The sequence below is a fragment of the Papio anubis genome, chromosome 10 (genome assembly GCF_008728515.1).
Source record: "Papio anubis isolate 15944 chromosome 10, Panubis1.0, whole genome shotgun sequence".
Classification (NCBI taxonomy): domain Eukaryota; kingdom Metazoa; phylum Chordata; class Mammalia; order Primates; family Cercopithecidae; genus Papio; species Papio anubis.
The window spans coordinates 91011575-91039229 of NC_044985.1; the positions used below are offsets into that span (position 1 = coordinate 91011575).

Here is a 27655-nt window from a genome sequence, read left to right on the forward strand (position 1 = left end):
TCCTACTTCAGAAGACGGAGCGAGGTTAGAAAAGATTTTGACTGAATCCTGCAAATGTTGGCAAATATTGACAACAATTGTATTTGTGTCCAATATAGTAGCCACTAGCCACACACGGCAACAAGCGCTTGAAATGTTGCTGAGGTAACTAAAAAGCTGAACTTTTAATTTAACCTTAATTAAAATTAAGATTAAAAAATTGAAGCAGTGTAAAAATATTTCACACTGTTATTTTGGTAGAACTGCATTTAACTTTCACCACTGAAAATTTAGCATAAGACACCCTGGAAACATACAATACACACTGGATCTCAAAGAATTAGTATTAAAAAAGAATGTAAACTATTTCTCACTAATAACTCTTTAAATATTGATTTTCTGGGGAATGATTATATTTTAGATATATTAATTTAGGTAAAACATATTAAAATTAATTTTACCTTTTATTTAATGTTTTAAAAAATGAGATTACTAGAAAATTTAAAGTTACGTATGTGGCTTGCATGTATTTCTATTTTGGACAGCACTGGTTTAAAATATATTTTCTATGTAGAAACCCCATCGACTCAAACTGAAAAGCTCATCCTTCCTGTATTCTTCTCCATGTCCAGCCCACAGCCTAGAATCCCAGTGTTCCCATTTCTACACTCCAACCCATGGTAGAAGCACTCTCCCAGGCTCAAAATCTTAGAGTTATTTTTAACTGTGAGAAAGCTAGGGGAGGAAGGGCTCAGTAAACAAGTCCAAGTACTCCACCTTTGTGGAATCTCTCCTCTCCACCCCTGACTTTTATTCTTATTACTATCAACCTTGCTGTGTGCAAGACCCGGAATGCCTCATCAAATGCAACAGCAGCCCTTCTCTGTTTCGAGGGATCTCCTCCCTGGTGCTGCATCACGATCACCTGAGGCACTTATTAAAAATGCAGATTCCAAGTTCCCATCTCAGACGTTCTGTATCAGAATCTGTTTTTAGCATCTCTATGCATGGGTTCAGGAATCTGAAGAAGTGACATTTAAGCCAAGATATGAAGGAGAAGGAGTTAACCAGGTGCAGGGGGAAGAAAGCATTGCAGGTTTAAATAGTAGCACGTACCAAGGCCCTGGGAGCAGAAGCAGCTTGGTGCTTTTAAGAAACAGTCATTAAACCAAAAGGCTCAAAGAAGCCTTCGCTGATCCCTACCCCACTCCCAAACTTAATAGAATGTTTGGAGTCTCTTTCGCTGGCTAGGATGTAAATTTTGTGAGGGCAGGAGCCGCCTTTGACTTGTTCTCCACTTTATCCACAGTGGCTAGCACAAACTTTATTCATAGTAGATGCTCAGATAATACTCTTATTTACATACAGGACCCATAAAAGTGCCATTAAGAAACACGAAATAATTTTTCTCTTTAAATTGTTCTCATCCCCTATATCCATCTCTCTTTCCATAAGCAGTCCTCCAGCACAGTGGTTTTCAAACTTATTAGAATTCCCTAAAGGTCTTGTTTTAAACACAGGTTAGTGAACCCCCACCCTGAGAGGTTCCGATTCAGTAGGTCTGATTCACGAGTGGAGGGCCCAAGAATCTGCTTTCTAACGAATTCCCAGATGACGCTGACGCTGCTGTTCCAGAGACCACACCTCAAGAACCACTGCTGTAGTGGGGAAATAAAAGGAACTCAGCATCAAAAATTAGATTATTCTAGTTCTGGCTCTGCCACATAATAGCAATGTGGCCTTGTAAAGGTATTTAATAACTTCTTTGGGGACTTATGGCTCTTAACTGTGTGGGGAAAGAATTAAAAAAAGAAAAAAACTGTCCCACTTCCCTATTGTCATGAAGATTCGATGGAACCTAGTTCCTGAAAGTGATGGGTCAGTTACAAAGTCCCAAATGAATAAAAAGTGTTATTAATGGTGTTTGTTATTAAAGTTGCTATTCATAGTGGCGATATCAAGAGGGAGTTTACAGACGCACAGGAAGCCAGTGAGAGATGTGGAAACAGAGAACTTGGTCACCTGTATGTCCAGGGCAAGGGCACAGGGCTTCTCTCTAAGACATAAACTGGAGTCCAACCTGCCTCGTGGAGCACAGCCATGGAAACACACAGGATTAAAGAAATCCTTCGCGGTCATGTGCCCTTTTTAACAACTGTTAACTTTTTCTAAAATGTTTCTTTCAAGACAAAGTATTAGATTCTTGGTGAATTTGTTTGAAATGTTGGAGACTGTGTTGGTCATGAAAATTAGTTACCAACCCAGATGATGAAATAAATTCAGCTGTTGAAAATTAAAGAGCTTTTGCAATGTGTAATTTGTGATTCCAATACATGTGTTTTCAAATACTGTACTGTGTTTCTCATAAGCCAAGGAATGGCATAAAATTATTTTTTATTTAATTAAAAAGGTATGCAGTATTCTAGTAGTTTCCAGTAGGCTGAGTGGCTGAGTGAGGTTTAGCCAACAAACGCCACTGCTCCCCACCACCCCAACACAAGGCAAAACAAAAACCCATAACTGTTTAGATATTACTATAATTTTCAAAAGACTGTAAACTCACCTAAGAATTTAGACCTCAACAACACTTATACCTGAAGCTGTATGTTTTCAAGTTTTGAAACAGGTAAGCATGATCATTTGGGGAAACTATATTCTATATTTATTTTTTTTTAAGCAACAAGTTTAATTTGCTTTCCTTTTTTTTTCATTTTACTTTGTTTTTATTCTTTTTGTTTTTCAAGGTTAACTTCAAAAATTATTTTTATCAGCTTTTTTGGAGTTAAATCCAAATAAAACTTAATGTCATCTTGGAAATTTAAATATATTTTGGTGATTACCAGTTACAATAAAGTTAAAAGCTAGGTATATACTACATTTGAAGAAAAATGTATTAAAACATTAATCTTTCCCTTTCAAGGTGACAACTACACCATGTGAATTCATCTGAAACTCATTTGTAGAACATTTTTTTTCCATTTAGCAGCAATGGTATTACTCTGTAAGTCAAGTTCTCACAATTCAATTTGATGTATTAAATAGAAATTTGATGATTAAAAAACGTGAATTTCAAACTCACCTTTGGTCAACCTTTGTTTTCTGCTTTCAAATGTAAAGATCATCATACTGCAAAGGACACATACAGGAACAGACTCTTACTACAATGACCAAGCTATTATTATTATTGTTATTATTTTCCTTAGAGACAGAGTCTCACTCTGTTGTCCAGACTGGAGTGCAGGGGTGCAATCACAACTCACTGCAACTTTGAACTCCTGAGTTCAGCCTCCCAAAGTAGCCTCCCAAAGTAGCTGGGACTACAGGCTCTGGTGCCACCACACCTAGCTAATTTTTTTTTTTTTTTTTGTAGAGACGATGACTCCCAATGCTGCACAGGCTGGTCTTGAACTCCTGGCCTGAAGTGATCCTCCCACCTCAGTCTCCCAAAGCACTAGGATTACAGGTATGAGCCACTGTGTCTGTTCCCAAACTATTAATTTTTGAATCACCTTAAAAGATTTTCAGAATGAAGAGAAAAAAATTCACTTTTACTCCAAACAACATGTTCGAAGCACAGGTAATATCAAGGCATCACTCTGAAAGCGATACCACTAAATCAGAAGTACACCCTGTAGAAGTAAATCAACATTGAAAAGGAAACTTCCCCTAAAAATCCAATCAATTCTAGAGGCTGGCAACTCAGGTGTACAACTCCTAGTGAGTATAGCTAAGGAATTCATTTTTCTTGCAAGGAGGGTGGTAGTAAGAAAAAGATAATCGGAGACCACACAGCTTTGAGGGAGGGTAGGCCTGCATGACACCCTAATGGGGAGGCTTTTGGGAAGCCTGAGGGCAGGTAAGGGGACTGTGTGTCTGTGAACCACAAAAAATACAGGGACATGGAGGGCCAGGACAGGTGGGGAGGGAGACTACACTAGGCCTTATCAGATCTGGGACCCATGGTGGTCACCAATTGGTACATATCACATTAGTTGACAATGCCTAATTTACTTTCCTGGATACACTAAATTTTTCTTTTTTGCTAACCAAAATTTTGGAAATACACACCTAAATCATTTATTATTTGGATATATATATTTCATATAGACAGATATGAAAAGAGAGATCAATGGTATTTAAAAAAACCATCAGAAAGGATAACCCAAAAACCGCCTAAGATCTGCTTTTAGAAGCTATAAAGTGGCTTCAGCATCCTAAATTTGTTTCAATTAAGCTAATGATAACGAAAATTGATATTCCTTGACTATATAAATGCAGATGGTAGAGAAGTAGCTTAAGTATATCAATAGTTCATACGGTAATTTTCTCTAAACTTAAAAAAATAAAGGCAATTTTATCAATCTTCAAGAAGCCCAAATGAGATCAGATGTGGTGGCTCACACCTGTAATCCCGGCACTTTGGGAGGCCAAAGCAGGCAGATCACCTGAGCCCAGGAGTTTGAGACCAGCACAGGCAATGTGGTAGGTCCCTGTCTCTACAAAAAATTAAAAAATTAGCCGGGCATGGTGGTGCACACCTGTAGTCCCAGCTACTTGGGAGACTGAGGTGAGACAATCACTTGAGCAGGGGAGGCCGAGGCTGCAGTAAGCAGTAAGCTGTGTTTGCACCACTGAACTCTAGCCTGGGTGACACAGCGAGACCCATGTCTCAAAAAAAAGAAAAGCCCAAATTAGATAATTTACATCCAGATCATGGAGAGAAGGGCCCTCCCTGGACCAGCTACCATTCATGTTGAATAGATATTAATCCAGTTTTCTAGAGGTTTTTAGAGGCAAATATCAAATCAGTGAAGATTTAAAACATCAATGTCCACATAATTATCTTCCAAGGTAATCAAACATTTTTTTAGAGACTAAATTTCCCCATTAGCTAAAGCAACCCAAACATGTACCTTACTCAAATATAGAGTCTAAGAAAAGAGTAACCCCAAAAGAAAATTTTCATTTGTTTGTTATTTTGACACATGATAATCTAGGATAGATGCTCTTCACATACCACTGCCTATGTACTCAGGAAAAGATGTACACAAAGCCATGTCACTTATTTTTCTACCTTATCACCCATCGTTTCTTACATAACCCTCTAGTGTCAAACATCCCTAGAGAGCCCCCATGCCCCAGCTCCTGTCCAAGCCTTTCTCACTTGCTGGGATGTCCTCTGCTCAGAATGTGCCTATTCTCCACATGTCACCCCATCCCCAAGGATTTCTCCTCCTCAGAAAACTATACCCTTATCTAAGTTTTCACTCTGTGGCCAGTTATTTACTATTTCCCATAGATATTTGTCTTTATGCCTTGATCCCTTGCCCTGCTTCTCCCCACCCACATTAAATGAAAAGTGCTTTTAAAACAAGGACACCTTATACCCCCAATGGAATAAATGCTGATTAAGCATCTAGTAAATGTCCAGGCACTGCGCTACATGCTTTCTCATTAGCCTCTTTGAAATCACTCACGAAGTCCAGCACAGGCTCAAACACACTGTAACATGCACTCAATACAATGTTTGCTAATTGAGACCATCGGACCATCAAAATCCAACAGCACGAAAAGCTTTGTTACCACCTTACCTTCCAGATTCATAAACCCTAACATGCATTATCTCCGAAACACTTCACTTCTGTCCATGGGTAAACAGGAAAAGTCAAATACTTGGACTTCTGGTCTAACTCACTGGCAGTGAAAGAAACAGTTTCTTCAGTGTGACAAGTTAGATTCAACCAGCATTAATTGTTGGTTCTAATATATGCCAACCAATGACACTGCTAGAGATTAAAGCTAAATGGAAAGGCTCTTCACGTTAGAGCAGCTCCCAGTTAGGAAAGCACCATGCATACATACAAGGAGACTCAATGTGTTTGACAGATGTGTGTAACATGGACACGTGAAACAGAAAATCCCTAAGACTTGGTAAGACTATTACGGCAGGTGTCCGAGAGACGATCAGCCTCCCTGAAACTTGAAGGACACCAGGGACAAGGGCACTAAGTATTTCCTGGAGAAGGAACAACATGCACAAAGGCCCAGAGATAAGAGATAGTGGTTTATCATCCTGAGGTCAAGATGTAAGTATGTGAGGAGGACCCTTAAGAATGGACTGAAGAGGTGGTAATGCCAAACCCTAAGGAGCCTTGATGACAAACTGTCCCCTCAGGAGACTGACTCCCTTGAGGCCAGACCCTCACATCTGTGCATAGTTGTGTCTTCAGAGCCTGGCACAATGTGTGGTCCTAGTACTTCCAAAGCATATCCCGTGGGAAGTGGCTCTAGATGGACTCTGATAGAGTTGGGCACTCCTTCCTTCTGCTCACCTAACTTCCTCTAGAAGAGACTATCATATCGTTTGAGTAAATTGTTTACATTCTATGTAGCTCCACAAAACCAAATGCTGCCTTTAAGGGCAGAAGCCAGGCTTATTCACCTTAGTATTCCCAAGACTTAGAATGCTGAACACATGTCAAAGATCCTCAATTACCCTGGCTGAATGAACATACCCATACACTACTGGTCCACCTCCAAACCTTCCTTTAGGCAGTTACCTAGATCTTCCGACATCTTCTTTCTGCTGCTCCCTAATAGGAATCATTAAGAAGAAAACACAATGACTGAAACCACCCGGGAAATCTACATTCACATTCACACACACACACACACACACACACACACCCTGCCCTCCCCCCCAATCTGCAAACAACTCAGTACAAACATACTGACACCCACATATGTAGAAACACCCCCACACAATCTGTCATCCTATATACCTCTAACCTCAAACAGCCTTAACTTTTGTCTGTGCTCAACTCACAGCTACAAAATACTTTCTCTTCATTCTTCTACTGAAGAATGAAGGCATTCTGGGAGGAAAATGTCAATGTAATGTGACTTTATACTTCGGAAGGGGGAAAAAGAAGTGCAAGAAATATTAAGATGCAGTTAATTTGACTCCATATGCTTTTGTGCTTAAGTTATTAATTTCCCAGTCACTTCATATTATTCCAATAATGTAATATTCTCATGAAATGCAAAATGTAAATTATGTTTCCATTCAGAACTTAAGCCATTTCACAGAAACCTAGTTTTCATGCAATTATTTTGATCTTGCAATGTGCCACAAACTACTATGTACTAGCATGTTACCCTTATCATTTCATACATTTAGAATTTCCGAACTCAAGAGTTTTCTGTTAAAATGCCTGCATTAAAGGCTTTTTAAAAAGGATTATTAAGACTAAAAGCATAACAGCAACTGCCAGTTGTCCTCTATATTCATTCTCCCCTTATCCCTAGGTAAGAGTATCCCTAGGTTTTTGTTGAGCTTATGGCCACCCAGAATAAAGACTGTATTTCCAAACTCCTTTGCAATTGCTTGTTGACATATGACCAATTTCTGGCTGATGAGACATAAGTGGAAGTGACAAGTGCAATGTCAAGCTATACTTTTATTTATTTATTTTTGAGACATAGTCTTATTCTGTCACCCAAGTTGGAGTGCAGTGGCGTGATCTCAGTTCACTGCAACCTCCCCTCCCGGGTTCAAGTGATTCTCCTGCCTCAGCCTCCCGAGTAGCTGGGATTACAGGTGCCCGCCACCACACCCAGCTAATTTTTGTATTTTTAGTAGAGGGAGGCTTCACCATGTTGGCCAGGCTGGTCTCAAACTCCTGACCTCAGGTGATCTACCTGTCTTGGCCTCCCAAAGTACTAGGATTACAAGTATGAGCCATCACGGCCAATCAAGCTGTACTTCTAAAAGTAGGAACATCCCCTTCCCTTTACACTTTCAAAACACCTGCATGAAAACGAGGTTCCTGGAAAGCAGGCCTGGTGGCAGCCATCTGGAATTGCAGGGACCTGAGCAATACCTTAGGAATGGAAACCCTAGGGATGGGTGACCAACAGTACAAAAGGAGTTTGGGCTTCTGACAGTTCTCAGTGCAGACTTTATATTAAAGAGAAAAAGAAATCTTACATCTTTAAGCTCCTGTTAGCTTGGGTCTTTGTCACAAAAGCTTCATTTAGGATCTAATTAATTCAAAGCATAACATACGTGAACAAAGGAAATCTCGCTTCTTCTCTCCAGACAGGTTGTCAGAGTTCTGAAGATGCTGCCCCATGTGTACAAGTACAGTTTACTGGAAAACAGACACACACACACAACTCACCATCAGGAGACCTGTGCTCTAGTCCTAGCTGTTACCACTTATAACGTGCCCTGAGGAAAGTTACCTACTCTTTAAGTCTCACTTTCCTCCTCAGAAAATATAGCTGATCCCTTCTTTGGCACAGCCCTCACAGGACTATTGTGAAATGTGAAGAGAGATGATTTCTGTGCAAGTGCGTCATATGCTGCAAGCACTATACAGGCAGGGTAATTATTAAAATATTTTACCCCAAAATCCTTTATGCAACATGGCTCATATTAACACCCAGTACCTGAATATACCTTTCTGGTGAATAAAGAGCCTGCATTCACCTGATTCTAGCTAAGATGGTTAGAGATCAGTTTGAGATGGTAGGAGCAGACCACCTCCAGAGGCTGGTGTTTCATTCAACCATCAAAGATAAGACCTCAAGCCTCAACTCCTCAACTTACAATGTGGCATTGATTAGGAAGCCAAAGGGTTTTAACCAAACAGTACAAACCCAATACCACATGGAGAGAAATTGCCCAAAGCCCATACACTACTACGATACGCTGCATATCTTACCACATCTCGTATCTCATCTGCTGAGATATATTTGGCTTTTTCTATTGGATATATGAATATATGAATGGCAGAATCAATCTCTGATGAAATGTCTATATTTTCCTTCCTCGTGTAGATATACATATAGTAGAAAACTAAGTGTAGGAGAAAGGTACAAAATTTTATACATAAACAAACTAGACAATACATGCATCTCTGCAGAGAAAACACCTCAAATAATCACCATCAGCAGACTTGTGGTCCAATTCTACCCACCTTTAATGGGTGATAGGGCTTTTAAAATCCAAGTAAAATTAGCTCTTGGCTAATATTTACTGGGCCCTCACTATATGCTGGGCACTACAGAACCTTTGTGTATATTCTGTCCTCTAATTCTCTCAATAGCCCTAAGGCTATTATCCCTCCCCATTTTCTAGATGAGGAAATAGAGGGTTGGAGAAATTAAGCTGTTCCCCAAGTTCACCCAACTTATATGTGGTACGGTCAAGACTGAAACTCAGGCCATCTTACCTTCAGAATCCACATGCTTAACCACTACCTCACTCTGCCTTTTATATAAGCAACAACAATTAAAGTGGAATCAATGCTCATATTCCCTTTGGAAATACTTTCTGATAAAACAAATGTTTCAACTGGAAAGAATGTCAGAACTATTTAGACGTACCTATATAATAGTTGTTCTAACTTTTTAAAAATGAATAAGCAAAGGAATCGAATCTACTGAGACGGGAAGCCAGGAGTGCGAACTACAACTCATCTGCCCTCCCCTAGAACCCATGGTCTCATTTTCAGCTCACAGAACGGTACTACTGACTACTAGACCTTTGTGTGGGTAGAAACTTTTTTTTTCAGAGAATACCTCATATTAACTTTACCAGCATGTTTTTCATTTCATTCCCTCACCTTCTCAAAAAAATCTGTGTCACTTAACAAGTTGTACATAGACCAAAAATGGAAACCCCCAAGGCCAACAGCAAAGCAAGGATTTCATTCTTAACCCGCACCTCAGTGTGAGATGAGCTGAAGCTTCATTTCTACCTGCCTCCCCTTTCTGAGTGGTGGGTACTGACTGGTCTGGAGTGAAGGAGAAACACCAGGTAATAACATCCCTGTTCCTGGCATGCTCTTTACATATCAGGCAGCCCTATGGCGCTTTACCTGTGCTATTTCACAGAAGCCCTGCAAGGTAGGTGGTGATTTTTCCATCTTAGGGAGGGGAACACGGAAGCCCAGGGACAGACACCCAGCTAATAAGTGGCTGAGCTGATTTTTAAGTCTGGGTCTGACTGCAAAGCCTGTTCTCCTGCAGCATCATGCTGGGGTTTTCTAGAAGCCAAGAAAGGGACACAGAAGCAAAAGACCCCACCCTTCTTCCATCACAGTCCATCCTATTTGCTGTTCCAGAAAGCCCTGCAGAAGGGGAGAACGCGGATGGTTCTATGTTGGCCTGTTTCCTCCAGTTCATTAGCAGGGGTGACGTCCTCTCAGCCCTCTGCTACATTCTCTCCCACACCTCACCAAGAAGCTGATCAAAGAGGAGTATCAGTTTGTGTGCTCTGCAGGGACTGAGAGAACAGGCAGTGGCCAGACTGTGAAAGGACTTAAACAGACCTGCATGAACCAGTCTCTTAGACCCTAGGACAGGTGGCTCCTGAGTACCCAAAATGTGAGCAATCTGAACTGATTCATGCTCTAAGTGTAAAATATGCACCAGATTTTGAAAGTTTTCTAATAGAAGAAAGAGATAAAGAAATGTAAAATCGTTCATTAATAATTGTTTATCAATTATTTACATGTTGAAATAATGTTTTGGATATATTGAGCTAAATAAAATACAGTATTAGAACTAATTAGTATGATTAATTACTTTTTAAATGTGCCTGCTAGAAAATATAAAATTATATATGTGGCTCACGTTACATTTCTATTGGGAAAGCGGTCTTAGAGATCATGTTTAAGAATTTGTACTTTAAGAACAATGGTAGCCATTGTGAGCTTTTAAATGGAGGCATAACATGATCAGAATTGAACTTTAAAACATTACTCTGGCTACAAAATGGAGAATGGGCTGCCAAAGGCAATGAGCCAGTGTGGGGAGGGTTCTACAACTTCTAGGAGGTTCTACAATTGCCCAGGAGAAAGAAGATAGTGCCTGAAACACAAATGACTCTGCTTATAGCAGCAGAGACGGAGAAAAGCAAACAAATGTAAAACATATTTAGAAAGCAGTACCCATGAGATGAAAAAAAAAATTGATTGAAAGGACATATATCAGGGATGCCTCCCAGGGTTTTGCTATGAGCTGAGTGGACGAGCCATTCAGCATTCATCGTCTGGTATTTATGCATCTATGAAAAAAAAAAGGTCTATCAAGCATCCTAGGGTCACAACAGCCTGTCTCCATGAAGTTCCCCTGCAAGAAGCACGAATCATGCATGCTCTGGGGACTTTGGAACTCGTGCATGCTGTTCCAAAGTGCTTTCCTTCTGAAGAGGTCCCAGAAGAAGTGCCTCAAGATTTTGCCAAGTCAAGAAACACTTTGGAAAGCTGTCGGAAATGATGGTAATGGATGCTAAGACTGGGAAATAGGCTGAAAGCACAGAGAGTGGGATGGACTGGGGTGGAAGAAGGGTGGGGTCTGCTCCACTGTCCCTTTCTTGGCCTGTTCTCTAGGAAATGCCAGCATAATGCTGTAGGGGACAGGCTTTGGAGTCAGACCCAGACTCAAAAGCCAGCTTGGTCACTTATGAGCTGGGCGTGTCTACTATTGGGATCTTCTAGGCTTTCGCGTTCTTATGCCTAAGATGGGAAAATCATGAAATGGCTGTTATCATTCAGGCTTTCTCTTCTACTCCAGCCAAGTCAATACTTGCCCTCTAGGAAGGGGTATCAGGTGTAAACAAAACGTCAGGGCATCTCACCTCTCACAAGTGAAAGCATGACAAATCTCAAGAAAGGCTAGGCAGGTTGTTTTAGTGTTAACTGCACAGAGAACCAAACAGCACCCCACAGCTGCTGTGGCATCAGAGGCCTGCTCCTTCCAGGGCAAGCATTATCATGAATAATTAAAGCCAAGCTCTGCTTATCAAAATAAATGAACAAAGGATGCCTCTGACACAGCAGTACTCCCCACCTTTTTTGTTTTAGGAGACCACTTTTTCTCAGCTACTGCTCCTACCAATCTGATCATCTTCAGCGGCATCCCTATCAATTTGGGTAAATTAGCAAGCTTCTCCTCCATATGGAGCTGTGGCTGCAAATCACAAATATGAGTGTGTGTAAAATTATATAGCATAGGCCCAATGTAATCATAAACACATTTATATTTTATAACTGCTGTTTTCTCCACCTTCAAGCCGCATCATTGCCTGGGCCCCAGAGGTTCCCAAGCACTCCCCACCAGCTCCTGTGTGCAGCCGTCTTGCTTTGTGTGCAATTTCCTTCCCCCTTGTCACAGACCGCTATCTGCCAAATGCCAGCCGGCTCTTCTTTGTGCTGTGGTGGGCAAGGAACCATACCAGCTCACAGTTCTTTCTGCAGCAGAACACAGACACAAATGAGCAGGTGACCTCTCAAACCGTGTCAAAATGGGCCCTTGACCCAGAGACCTCAAAACTTCAGTGGGTTCGCTGTCTAAGTCACCCAACTAAAAAGACCTATGTTTGCACAATGTGATTGTGTTTACACAAAGATTTAACGCCTCAATAGAGCAAAAGCTGTTCAGTTAATTTTAATTATTGCTTTACTCTTCTCACAACAGATTTTTTAGAAAATGCCTAACGGTAATTGATCCCACAAGCTTTGTACCTGTGGTCCTTGTAGTTCATACAATGACAGGAGTGGGAAGGATGTATGAAAAGTTTTCCCTGGCTGCAAAGGATTCGTTTTGGCTTTGCTCATTAACTATTCTTTTTGGATAAGATGCACACCAGGAAAACCACACACACACACACACACACACACACACACACAAAACTTTAAGATCTAACTGTGGGGGGGGGGTGGGGGGAAAGATACACAGGTGGGCTCGAAAGTATTCTAAATGCTTAGAATTATCAGCAAGGAAAAGGCTATTATCAAATTGGGTTGGGCGCCCCGCCAATTCTAACAATTTATTAAGGTTATTTCCATGGCAGGTAGAATGAAATAAAAAGGGGAAGTTTGAAAATACAAAGATGTAAGGGAACACAGGATCACACACAAAAATATCTACAGACAAACAATCCTCAAAAGAGTGGAGCCCTCAGGGGTAATGTGTGTTATTCCTTCAGCCTTCCAGGAATTTGTCTTTTGGTGTTAATACCTTTTCTTTCCTCAGATCTCTGGAAGATAATATAAGTGCCCTTCACTCTGAGGTTCCTGTAGATCCTTTTGGCAGAATGCTAGAAAGCAGCTATTCTTCTTCACTGTGTGCTTTTCTGAATTCAGAGGAGAGATTGCTGCACATATCAAGCACAATCATAACCTGAGTATGGGAACTTTGCCCATGAGTAGACTTACAATTCCTGTATTTACCAAGGGTTTTTATTCTTAAGACTTCTAACCCATCCATAAATATCCTCAAATAACTGGGCAAAAACAAAGATAAAATAAAATTATCCTGAATTCTACACTTATCATACAAACAAAAATAAATGCACAGAAATCATTTCTTCAACCTCACCTAGCAAAGCTCTGATGTAACTGAGAGGGGCATACAACTCACATACCAAGATCCACCCATCCATAGCTTCCTTCGAATTCTTTAAGGCATCGCCATTTGGATTTTCCAGCTTAGTAATAAAGAGGATTGCTAAGATGCATTCTTTCAAGGGGTTCAGAGAAAAGTTTCTATTTGCTGTTTCTCATCAAGAATTATCTAAAATATGCAAATGCACTAGTACTGAGATATCACTTCAAGAATCAATACCTTGTGTCTGTTTGCATCTTCAAAGCCAGCTCTCTTTCTTAAAATAGGGGAAAACCAACTAAGATCAAGGATTCTTAAGTTCAACCAAAATAGACAGAATGTAGGAATATACAAGATAATTACTCAGTTTTCTTAGCTATTCTGAATTAGCAGTTATACTGAACAAGCAAAATAACAACAAATATTAAGCCATTTATTTTTCTGAACCATAAACAAAACTGAATTCATTTATACCGTTTTAACTTAGGCCCCCAAAAGAAATAACTGATCTCTAAAGGAAAAACAGAGTAGGGCAGGCTCTGCGATGGTTCAGCAGTGAAACCTTTGAAAAATGATTCTTTGAGCCTAGGTTCCCTTATTTGTACAATGGGTATAATAAGAAGACTTACCCCATCAGTAAGTGAAGGTAAAATGGAAGGATGTATGTGAAACACTTGGCAACTGTAAAGATCAATACAAGTGATATTATTATTGCTTACTTGGGTAATGCACTAACATGGAAGCAGTCATTCCCAGGCTTGGTACCCAATTGCCTTCTTACTCCCAAAGCCAATCTGAGTAGGAATGCCTCAGCCTACCCTTTCTTTAGCACATCTGCTCTGGGAAGCTGACTAAATAACCCACTGCATCTTCAGGTCATCAAGATAATATTGCTAATTCCCTATTGGGTCTAAAACTAAGGTCCGATAACAACTGGGATCCAAAACATGGTACTTAGCATGACCCCACGAGGCCAGCTCACTAATGGCAATCTCTTAAAGTGGCAAGGGATAAGCTAATATATGTAAAAGCCACAGCTGTCACGTACTCCCTACAGCCACATTCACATGTATGAGAGGAATAAAGTCAGCAGTATTATCTCCAAACAGCAAGGACAATGCCATACAATTATAATAGCATATTGTCCATTGTATCTGGGGATGACATGTCTGACAATGTTATTTTCTATGCATGTGAATGTAGCTGAAAGAGCCAATGCATAATTCACAGCTCCTGACAAAATGCAGACATAAAGTATGTGTCCATTAGATAAGGCCATTTAAATCCTTCTACCTGAAATAGCACCTTTCTCCCTAAGCACTCAAAAAGCTTCCAGTATGCTCCTCATGGTGCTGGTGTGAACCAGAACAGTGAATAGTAGGAAATGCACTGAGGTAGCAAATACCAGTGCAATATACAGTTTTCCCAATAAAAGTTTTATTTTCCCACGGAAAACACGTCACTTTTATTTCTTCACTAACAGTTAATCTTCTTTTTGGTAACGAGGAAACAATTGTTACATTTCAGCAAGGCCACTGTACCCAGGCGGAGAATGACAATACCATATGATGGTGCGGCTCTTCAGCGCCTGGTCAGCTAGGCCCACTTCCTGGCAAAGCACCTCCCTCCCACGTACCAGCCTGGCAGCTGATGTGATCAAAACTCTGCCTCAGCAAAATCTCAAATTATTACAGATCAGGAGCCCTCTGCAAAAGGGCAGGGCATGAGGCTTGTGAAGAGTCACAATCACGAATCTTCAATCTAGAAGGTTAAGCGTTTAGTGGAGGTAGAGAGATTTCTTTCTTATCATAAGGGGAAAAGCGGCACATCATCTAAGTCCTGACAGAAATAATAAATAATGCAATATTTCCATTTAGTCAATATTGTTAAAGATCATAAAAGGGAAGAAGGCAAGACCTGGTGGGTGGGTCATGTTAAAGGACTAGGAAATGTTTCGCAAGTGGTGCAGTGCAACCTACAGAGAAGAGGACAGCTAAGATTGCATTAGGCCAGGGTTTCTCAACCTTGGCACTGTTGACCCTTGGGCCCACCTGATCCTTTGCTGCGAAAGTTGTCCTGGGCATTGTAGGATACTTAGCAGTATCCCTGCCCTCCACTTCCCAGATGCCAGTAGCATACCCCCAGCCCCATATATGACCATGAAAAATGTCTCCAGACACTGCTAAATGTTCCCTAAGGGACAAAATCTCCCCTGGTTGAGAACCACCACATTAGGCAACTAATGATCTCACATTTTAGGAGAGTGGCTGGACTCAAAGATTTGCTGTCACACATAATGGCCTCTTCAGACATTGATAGGATGTCCCAATATACTCCTTGAATCATTGTGTGACTTTCCCATTCCTGCTATGCCCTTATTAGCCTCAGAAGTTCTTAAAAGTTCAGGGAAGGCCCATCTGTGTGGAATGCTCTCCCGGTGTGCACAGGCCACATAAGGTTTTGAGCACAGGGTGTCCAGCTACAGGCTGAGGGGGGCTGAATCCGGCTCTGCTCCTCAAGCGCAGGGAAACCGCCCCATGCAAAGGGCGCCTTTTTCTAATTCACACGCAAGCACATTACGGCTTAGCAGCAGCCCTGCTGGGGGACTAGCAGCCATCAGATTCGTCCTTTCCAATTCTGTCAACGGTTTACTTGATGTCAAAGGTAGCAGTTTTGTGTGGCCATGAGAATTAGCAAAGCAGGTTTTCAGGACTGAGGAGAACCAGGGGTTGAAGCAGCTCCATGGACTACCTCCTTTCTTCATTCCCCAAAGCATGCTTGCTTGTATGCCTGCACTCTCACTATTGTTTTAAACACGGAGACATCCAAAGAAAAAAGATCTGCTCTCCCAGAAGAGTACACTGAGAGGAAGCTCGGAAGTATGCACTGATGTCCATGTATCACTGGGACTAACCATGACCACCTTCAGCCTTCAAAGACCTCTGCCTTGGGTTTCCAGGGTCTTGCTAGAGCCACAGTGAGGCTGTATAAGCACATCCAATCGATCGGTGAAGAAGAGGGCTGGGTAAGACAAACTCCCCAGACTTCTTTGAACTTTTCAATCTGTACCCTGCTTAAGTCAAATAGGGACAATCCATAATATCCTTGCAAAGTTGTTGTTCTGACAGTCTGCTGTCAACAAAGATGAAATACTCAAACAAAAGCACCCCCCTCCCAAAGTCAGAATATAAAATTTGTCAAGTGACAAAGGGATATTCTGACTTCTGATGGTTTTTCATAAGTAAATGGCTAATTCATTTAATGGGCAAATGCTTTTGAGTGATTAACAACTGGTCCTTTTAACAGAGATAACAGAAATAATATTACACCCCCTCTGTAAGTTGTTCTTTGATAACAAGATTTTCTTTTGCAATTTGAGCACTACTAAGGGCTAATTGGTTTCCTTTAGATAGGTGTTGACGCTGCGATCTTCTCGCAATCACCTAGCCTAGCTGGAGGTCTTCTGCTATGTTAAGGGTATTTTAAGTAGAAATGATTCCATAAAGCCTGAATTTATCTTATGGTGGAAGGGCTTGTAGCTCAGCCTAGGCCTCCTTCTGCTTCAATTGTGATAGGGTATGGTGGATCTCATTAGTATGGGAAACCACTAACAGCCATTAGTGTCAAATACGAGTTGCCTTTGCTAACTATTTCTGTGCACAGTCACACAACATGCTCTGAGTTTTCTCAATAAAACAGCTCCTTCCCAGGGGAATAAAGCTGCCTCTTCAAGGGGTCCCAATTTACATATACTTTCTCAACCATTTAAAGTGAAATCTCCTTGGAGCATCACTTCACTTCTAAAGAATCTTCCTTGTCACACTTCCAGTGAGAATTTCAATAATGATGAAATGAAAACTTCTCCTTCAACAAGAGATGACAACTATATGTAAAGTAATTACCTTTTTACTTGTTTTTTAAATCACAAAATTGACTTTAGATTTTGCATCACATTTGTTCATTTGCCATCAGGAAAGCAGCTATGGTGCAAAATGTGTTATGGCCATGTAAATGCAATGTCCCACTGAAAAGCACCAGGGCATGTGCTGTGCACATCAAAGGAATAAAACCCATGATAGGAAAGTCAAGTATCTGAAAGCCTCCCTTTACTCCTTCATCATAAAACAGTTGGGAAAATCCCATAATGTGTTTAGTCCATTCTATCTCCTATCAAGAAGAATGGCTACAGAATAATTTGGTCCATTTAAGAAATAATGTGGCACTATCCTTAGGATGTTAAAGATGCTGTCTTGTTATAAAGTATTTTAAATATCTGCACAAATTCTATTACTGCTCATATCAAAATATAGGTATGTAATATTTTGCCAGTTTTTTTCCTGAAGAAGACCAAAGCTGTCATTTAAGTGATGTCTTCAAATGTCTTGTTTCCTTTAAACTATACTTATAAGGTATGCCGAGAAAGAAAGACTTCAAGACTTTAATGTGTTTCCATAGCTAAAGGATTTAGTTGAGAAGGCAGGATAAGGGGCCGCAGGTGCCAGACATTGTGTAGAATTTGCACTTATGCTCCATTAATTGCCAGCATATCTTCCTCTCCCTTTTCCTCCCCTCCCTCCTGACTAAATCCCTCTGGAAAACAGCAGAGCAGCAGGCCCAGACTGGTACCCAGCAGCAACACCAGGAGCAGAAGTAGCCAATTACCCTCCAGAATACAAAGTGGGGGTGGGGGGAGCAAATGATGCAGTTACCTAGCAACCAGAAAGAGCAGAAACAGCTGTGTAGCAGGCCCAGGCTGGTACCCAGGAAGAAACAGGATAGCCAATTAGCACACTGTATTTAATGCTGATGTGGTTTCCTAGTAACAAGATGTACAAGTCTGTCTGTTGCATTTTCCCCCTCCCTTTCTCACATTTTCCTCAATCATGCACAGTATTACTATTTGCCCTAATTACTGTTTCTCCACTGCTTCCAGCGACCATTATTTTATCCCCAGAGAAATTGGAAGAACTCACGAAAAATCTTCTGTAATGACAGTATTTAGTTTCAAATTCAGTTTAGCTGTAAGCCTTGAGACACTAAACAACAACAAAGAATGAAAAAAACAAAAAGCCAGCAAATTGCCCTCTGTCTAAATTTATAAGTAGCCTACGACACCTTTTCTAAATGCTAATATTTACATGCAAGTGAAACAAAAAAATTTAATATATACCGTCATTTTGCCACACATTGCATTTTCAAATAGGGTAAATCCTCTGTGTACTTGAATTTATTCATATTGATTTTCTGACACTCTCTCCTGAACACTAGGAACATAAAACGTCTTATTACCTATATCAAGGAAGGGAGATGTATCTTTTGTTGCTCTTTTTAAAATACCAATACTAGTTTCAACAGGCTCATGACCAATTGAGAATTCAATATGAGGAATCATTATTTCCTTTCTGCAACAGACGTTCAGTACAGGTGAAGGATGTTGCATATCCCATAGTAAGGGGATTCAAAACACCATGTTATAAGTTCATAACCAAGCAACGAATTCCATGAAATGACATTAAATTACATAAACACACAAAATGAAGACAGAAACCTTTTAAACGGGACTACTGCATAGTTATTCTAAAATATTTCCTACTATATCTTGGTGCTCTTTACCCTCGAATATGTACCAGAGTCAAGCTTTGTCTTGGTTCTATTCATTAGGACACAGATAGAATCCCTACATTTTTTAGGGCATCTGCTAGACTCCTAGAACCACTCTCATTTAACACTGGCTTCCATATTAGAACAAACTATAGTCCTTATTACAAAACATCCCTGCTAGGAAAACAGCAAGGGCTCCAGAGGAAGGTATTAGATACCCTAAGACACCTAAGTAGGCAGTACTCTACCATGGAGGTCAAGTTCTTTATTAACTAAAGATGGCTTCTGGTTTCCTGCCTGCAACAAAATGATTGATAGCTTTTATCATTTTTAGCTCACCTAGTGAAACAGATAAAACTATGATGGCTCAACAAAGTTGGGATTAAAACATCTTTTTACATTATTTGCCTGAAAACAATATGTACCACTTTACTGAATTCCATAAATGTTATAGTAATGGAAACGGGATACATTTTAAAGGCAGAAACAACAAAAGAAGCCTCAGTATATGTTTTATAATACCAGATGAGTAGTTTAGAATATAAAAGGAGTTTTAACCTGTAAATGTATTTTATTTTGCAAACAAAATAAAAGAGGTCTTACATGAATGCAGATAACTTTTGAAGGGAAGAAAAAAAAAGATGTGAGGTGCAAAAAGAAGGGGGTGTGCCAAGGAAGCTTGGTTTAGGACAAAGCTGGACTGAGGCTTCATAAGGAACCAGCAATGGGGCATTCTGATCTTTCCTCCCCTACGAGATTATGGGGTCCAATCCTGGGTTAGTCCCCAGCTCACCTAGCTCCATAAACATACATGTTGAAGGAGAAAGTAGGGTGAATTGAAATACGGAACAAAGCGTGCTAAGCTTCTTCTCATTGCAGACATCCTCAAATAACTGAAGTGCTTTCACCTCCATTATATAACCAACCATTGGTGACCAAACATGGAGACATTGCAGGAATGAGGAGTAACTCCACCAGTGGTTGGCTGAGTAACTAGCACACTAAAAAGTCACCAACTTCTAATTATTTTAAGTGATCTTGCCTCGACCAACATTTAGCTTAATAATGTCATGTCAATACATTAACAAATTGTTGAAAGGAAGCCACTTTTAGAAAATGTAGAAAATCCAGTAGCAGAGGAGAGGTACATGGGATGCTGCTGGAGTGAAGTGGGGGAATGCCATCCCAGTTCCCAACACTCCCCCATCATGTCTCCCTACCTGTTTACAGACTACTGAAATTCTATGAAGTTTCCCCTAGTTGAAGGTTAAAAAACTAATAATAGAAGATTAAAGTGTTATACACTGGTGGATGGATGTATAATCCACCGACCACAACAGCCTACAGTGTATTGCTACCAGATCCTTTGTGCTGTGAAGGACAGAGGAAGGCTGCAAGACAGAAAATGGCAGAGTACAGGAAGGGATCAGATATTAGGTTCTTAGGTGGGGAATGCAGAAGAAAAAGATCTGTATTTTAGAAAACAAGTTTGGCCAGGGCCATCCAATTTGCTTCCATCAGGGTGAAGACAAATAGAAACTGCCTGCCTGGAAAGGGTTAGGTGTTCTCCATTTGGTACCAGAGTAGCAGAGCTTAGTGTCACATGACACATTCTGCCCCTGGTGGACTAGATTCCCAAACAGCTGCATTTACTCATCGGAACTAATTTCCTTATATGAAAAGTTTGTTTCCTGATGATCCGTTATCAAGGTTTCAACTGTAATTTCTACTACATTCAAGCTGAATATTTTTCAAAGAAAGGTCATTTTAAAATTATTTTTCATCTGTCTTTACATTTTAACTTTTTAAAAAAGATGATCATTCAAAACAAACTTGTTTAAAAAAATTAATACATGAGTTTCTTAAACTCTGTTTTGTTTTTTTTTTCTAATTCAAACACAATCACTACACCATTGTTTCAACTTCAGGAAACATAGAAAATTCCTGCCTACCATCAATTCTTATAACGTCATCTTAGCCTTCACTCTTTACAAAGCTCCACAGAGCTTTCCTCAAACCTTCCTATATTAGATGTACAGGATAACCATGATCATGACAGTAATTAACACTCATATTATAATAGAAACAGCCTCTGTACATTATCGATTTATTAAAAGGAACAGTTTTTCTAAAAGTTCACACTTGGCCTTCTCAATGTCATTTTTTCATTTGCACAGACTTTTCATGACCCTCTTTTTTTCTTGTCTATCAAACAGAACTGGCCTACCCTTGAAACCTTAGAATTTATAAAATTCTATTACTTTCACTGCCTTTTCTGAAATGAGATTCCTCTTTTCTCTTCTCCTTCCTCCCAGTTCCCCCACATCCCCCACCCAGGCTATATTCTCTTTTGAGATCAGGTTCCAAATATAATGATTTTATGAAACCATATTTCAGGCTTTTGTGTCGAAAAGCAAGGTCCTGGGCAATAAGACAGGGACTAGTGTATGTATAGTGGATGTTCAAAAATATTGTTTATGATGAAATACTCATTAATTTCATGTTTTTCTTTCTCCTCCATTCTTATTTTAACATACTTATTTGCTTTGTGGCTAACAATTATCCATTAAAAGGACATCTGGAATAGGCATCCCACAAAGCCTACATTTATTTTCATAGTATAATGATAAAATAAATGTGCTTGCTGTGTATATGCTGAGTTTAAGCCATGCTTCCCAATATACATTTACATTAACTTATCTTCATAAATGTTAGGAGTTATCACACTGCTAAATTATCATGCGGTAAAGTTTTAAGATTTTACTGAATCAGAAAATTTTCCCAGTGATTGTTTTTCCACCACCTCACTTCATACCCTTTCTTTTCAAACTTCTCTTAAGCTCTTGAATATGCTAAATCCAAATTATCAAACCCTCCTATTCAGCTCTCTCCACCTTGTGAACTGAACATTTAACCCTTATTCTTGTTTCCATCCCATAATCGGGGTTTAATGAGTTTCTGCCTCAACACATGGATAAACTTCATTAGCAGCCATGTGTCTCGGCATATTAAAGGCCCTTTAATGTCTTAAAATTGCCCCATTTCAGTTGCTATTGTATAAATTCAAAGAATTCTTATCTATGGCACTAGGAGGTTGAAAGTGGTCGATGAACCCCCTACAGTTCCACACTGAGGTATTTAATTTTATCCTGCTGCTATGCCTGACCTTGAATTAGGGCTTCTATTTATATAAATTACTATATTATCACATTGGCATCATTTAAAAAGATGAACAGCATCAATAAACACTCTGTACAGAAGGAGAAAAGCGACTTGCTATCTCCACATCTTCCATGCTGCCTCTGACTGCCGATGCAAGACCCTGCTTTCATTTACTGCCCCATCACCGCCCTTTAGCACTCCTTTCCGAATGGACCACCCTGGTCTCCTCTGCTGGTCACTCCATGGTACGGTGCCTGACATCTATGGGCACTTAATACCTGTTCGCAGAAAGACTGAGGAACACAAACAGTAAGTAAGAGGCAAAACAATCTACTGAGAAGGATGTAAGCCTACAGGTCAGGAGACATGGGTCCAATTTGATTTCTAACAACAGGCAGTTGCATGGCCTGAACTAAGTTACTTTTTTTTGTGGGGGGGTCCTCAGTTTCTCCCATGTTGTGATAATACTGACCTTTATTTCATAGGGACAGAGTATTAACATTTGTCATTTTAATGCGTGAACTGAGACTGGCATGTCTCTCTTTAATACTAACGTTAAAAAAAATGAAAATAGTAACGACCATGAAATAGTAGCTTTATCAGTAACAATAATAGGCCTGGAATGGAAGACCATTTCTTTGCAATTTCCTTGTACTGCTTCTCAGTCACCTGATGAGGCACTATGTTTAAGGACCCTCCTAATATCCACCTATTTAGAGAGGATATTTACTTTTCATTGTCCATTTGTATTTAAACTATATGTTTTTAATTTCCTCTCAATAACGGGTTACTTTTTAAAAATTCATCTGACTTGTTTCCCCTTCATTAGTAAGCACAGAAGTTAAGAGCACTCCGACTGGAGCAATACTTTTTGGTGCAAATCCTTGCCCGACCATCTATGATGAGCTGTGTGACACTGGGCAAATTACTTGACTTCTCTGGGTCTCACTTTCCTCATCTATAAAATAAGATGGTACCTATGTCATTGGGTTAGTATAAGGATTAAAAGCGTTAATATTTGTAAAACATTTAGAACAATGTCTGGGACATAGCAAGTGCTTTGTATGTATTTGTTGAATAAGTAAAATAAATTGTATTTCAAACTTTAAAGGCCTTTCATTACATGTAGGACATAACTTCTGTTTGCCTTTTGAATGCTACACTGGTCTTTTTGTTTGTAGTATTTTTAGTCACCTTTTCATCTGAAAATAAACTAGTTCCCTAAATTCTGATTAAATTTAGAGATTGTGCCACTTTCTGATTCAGTAAGATGGGCCCCAAAGCAAATGTAAAATGCTAAGCAAATTGCACATTTGTATTACTTTTCCACCTGAAAAGCATCCTGTTACACTGTTCAGTACAAAATCTAGAGAATGCTTATCACCACCCATGGTTTAGGTGACAGCAACTTCAGTCTAGAGAGAGAGTCCTCCAAGCAGCACGTAAAGAGAACAAGACTTCTTCACATCTCCCTTCACTGCGACCAAGAATCAAAGATCGAACGGCCGTTGTCCTGACTTTTCCAATATGACTCACGCATAGTAACATAAATGTGGATGTGCCTTTATATGCATTTTCAAATTTGAAAAGTCTGTTCACTTAGCACAAAGCACCATTTCAATGAAAGGTTTTTATCTCTTCTCAGAAGTAATTAAGAAGAAATGTAGAAAATACTTCTTTCCTTTTTTACACAGAAACTATTAAGATTTTTTAAAATTTGATTTTTGCTGAGAATGAGCATGAAGTTTTTTTTTTTTTTTTAACATTGGAAGTGAAAGTTACCTTTCATCAAAATATTAAGGATTATTTAGCTGACTCAAGAAGATGAATACAACTATGATCATAATGGTAGACTTTGTGAGAAAGAAAAATATATGAAGACCAGAAAACAGAGTAGGAGAGAAAGGTCTGCAATGGCTTGGCTGCTAAGAACATTTTTACGCTCATGCCAACACTAAGTGCTCTTCCCAATGAATAAACCATATGTCCATTTAAAAAATATTTTTATTGTTTTTGAGACAGGGTCTTGTTCTGTCACCCAGGCTGGAGTGCAATGGTGCAATCTCGGTTCACTGCAAACTCTGCCTCCTGGGGTCAAGCGATTCTCCTGCCTCAGTCTCCTGAGTAGCTGGGACTACAGGCGCTGCCACCATGCCCAACTAATTTTTGTATTTTTAGTAGAGATGGGTGTTGGTCAGGCTGGTCTCGAACTCCTGACCTCAGGTGATCCACCTGCCTCAGCCTCCCAAAGTGCTAGGATTATAGGCGTGAGCCACAGCGCTTGGCCCTTATGTCTATTTTTATATGCTTCCTTTCACTAAATCCTGCTACTTCATAATATTCCCTTTGTCCCAGTCCTTGCCTCGTCATCCTGCACCTCCAGCTCAGTACCCCCATCTCTAACTTTACTTCCTTGGGCAACCCGTGTTTGTGCCCTAGCTACCAATGTGAACATCTGCTACCTTAAAAAATAATAAATAAAAAATCACCTCATTGCCTAATATCCTCCAGGGCAAAAATTTTGAAGGATTCAGCATCCTCAAAAAACAGCCACAGAAGGAAAAAAATGCATCTCTTTTTCAGCTCAGTAAATTCTATCTATATAAAGATTAAATGAATAACACCTTAAAAATTATTCAATGCAAGCAAATCCATGTTACCAACATGTATTGTCTTCCTTTATGCATATAAAAGGAAGACACACACATTTTATTTTACTTCATTTCTTCACTGTTTCTCCTTTGCAATGTATTACCACATAGAAGAGATATAGCATGTATCTGCAACCGTAGAGAATAAAATGCAAATATTTCTCTTCTTTCTCTGGGATGGTATACCTATCTCCCTTTTTTTCCTGTATCAAAACACCTCTCCAACTGGAAGATAAGAAATATTTTGACTGAATTAAAGTGAGTCCTGTGTTAAAATAGCTTGCCTGAATCCAACCAGAGCCCATTTTTAAAAAATCTTCATTTCCACATTTGGTCAGCAGCTCTCCCAACTCCAGGCCTTATATCAGCAGCCTCTTTCCAACCTGAATTCCAATCTCCATATACCTTTGCCCTCGAGCTTTTACCAGTCCATTTCCTTTACATGTTTGCACTTAATTTGATTCCATCCTTCATGCTTTTTTCATTATTCTTAGTTCATCTACACCACATAAATTATCACCTTTGTTTTCAGTTCCCCATGTGCTCCAATTCACACCAATTCCAAATAAGTACTTCTGATTCTCATCCATTTAATCCAAATTAATTCATATTCTCCCCACCCTCCATCCCTGTCTCTACCTCCCCTTTTATCTGTTTCTCTTTCTTGTAGCACCTACTTTCCCTTCTGTGCATGTCTCTGAGGAAGGTTTTACAGGCAAAATGCTTCTGCGGATGCCACGCAACTGCTTACTATGTTGTGGGAGGAAAGGCATGATCTTTCCGCCTTACTGCCAACTTCCATGGGCCAATGCTTGCATGTCTGGTTTATCCTCCGTAACTTGTGTCCACAGTGTCATCACCCCACATCCCATTGATCAACCACTGGCAGCGAGAGGGAAAAAGCTTCTTGCTGTTTTACGGTATTTAACTTTGGCTAACTGGCTTATTTCTGGCTTACAAAGCTCTTTTTTCACTCAGTCATCACTAATATCAACAACAATAGTAATAGCTATAATCAACCCCACTACTATCTGTAATGAGTTCTTACTATCTATCAGGTATTTTGTTTTTTTACAAGTATTTTACAGATATCTGCTCATTTAATATTCAAAACAATCTAGGAGTTAGACACAATTGTCTCTATTTTAGAAATGAGGAAACTGAGGTCATAAATCTAGCAAGCGATAGCGTGAGGACATTAACCCAAGTCCACCTGATCACAAAGCTCAGCTCTTAACTGCTCTGCAATACTGCTTTTCTAATAATGCTGGTGCCTCCCTGAGTGAATTCCCTATAGGAGTTTTCCACTTTAGTCCAACATAAGGCAAGTAGTTGCAGGTGCCAGGTAACATAATGAGCTCCACCTTGGTAATCACTCTGAGTAGACAATGCTCAAAAAAACAAAGCACCAAATAATGCATCAACCCTAACAGTCACCCTCCTGACATCTCTGTTAGAAAGAGGGGATAAGAAAGAAGAAGAAAATGCTCTGGACTCCCTAAAAACAATCTCTGCTTTCCCAGAGCTGTCCAGCCTCCATGCTAAGCAGGATGTGCCCTTAGTGCCAATAATTCAAAAAGTGTCCATAATCATGAACTCCACAGCCCCAAGACAACACAACATTCTTGCCCTTTTCTGCCTTCTCTGGTTTCCTGGAGGGGCCAGGAGATGAGTCATGCACTCCAGCCTGGGAGCACTGCAATGTCTTTCCAATGTCTTGCCATTACTTTACTCATTGACTTTACAAAGAAAGAAATATCAATAAAAACTACCTTCAGGACAATATCAAAGAAGCAAAAACTGACAATAGCGTGAAACATTAGCCTTGGTGTATGTGGAGTGGTGAACTGGAACTCAAATTCTGATGAGAAACCATGAGTGGGTCTCTGCCTGAGCCACGGGATATAATCATTATGTTAGGAGACTGTCCTATGAACCAAGCAAGAGCCACACAGGAAATTAAGTTCAGAATTAGAGCAGTACAGGCCCAAGTCCTGGTGTGCAAGGAAGTAATGTCAGTCTTCACTCTCCCATGGGAATAACTCTGAGGTTCAAAACAGTGATTTCCTCTGTCACACATTATGTATTTGAACTTCAGAAAGTTCTTCTCTACTACACAAAAATAGTTCATAGACCTCCAGAACATTAGAATTGAAAGGGGCCTTAAGAGTCAGATTGTTCAACAGATGTGGACAATGAGCTCTGGCGAGGTAAAGGAACAGGCTCAAGGTCACAGAGCTAGATAGTGGCAGAGTTAGAACTAAAGCCCAGGTTGTTCTCATTTTCCAGCCAACAATCTCTCCCCTGCACACTTCTTTGGTGGCACAGCCCAGAAGGCCCCCCAGAGCACCAAACACTTTTCCTAGCTTATATGCCATCACTGATTTCTCTCCAAGAATGCTTTTATACCTCCACTTACACCTTTGGGGATTTTCCCTATTCAGCTCGCAGCATGCAAACAGTATGCAAAAACCACACAGGTAGCACACTGACGGAGAGTCACTTAAAAGCCACCAATCACGGTAACTGCTACTAGCATCCTCGTAGCTCAGGAAGAGACACTACCCCTAAGCTCCAATCTCAAAGCAGAGAACAAAGACCAGTTCCAAGAAAAATACGAGTCTCACTCTTTTCTGTGTAAACCCCACTTTTCCAAATTATCCCATTGCTCAAAAGATCAGTATGATTGGAACTTAGGGGTAGTGTCTCTTCCTGGGCTACTAGGATGCCCTGAGTAAAATACCCAATCCCCATCCCTCCCCCACCCGCTCTTACCACACACATAGCAATGTAATCACTTTAGCAACTTCTCAGTAACAAGCTCATTAAAAAGCAATTCTGCCATCTCTCCATAAAGCACGCGC

The 27655-nt window shown here is 40.1% G+C and overlaps 1 protein-coding gene across 5 annotated transcripts in view; it reads right to left on the reverse strand.

The window, feature by feature from the left end:
• KLF7 (Kruppel like factor 7) overlaps positions 1–27655 on the reverse strand; it is a 91895-nt gene that overhangs the window by 20717 nt on the left and 43523 nt on the right. Inside the window, exon 3 of one of the 5 annotated variants that reach the window (XM_031651483.1) lies at positions 3085–3105. The exons of the other annotated variants lie outside the window; for them this stretch is intronic. Coding sequence (XP_031507343.1) covers positions 3101–3105 — 5 coding nt within the window. The 3' untranslated portion in view covers positions 3085–3100. Of the gene's footprint in view, positions 1–3084; positions 3106–27655 lie in introns of those variants that run through there. 5 annotated transcript variants of the gene reach the window in all.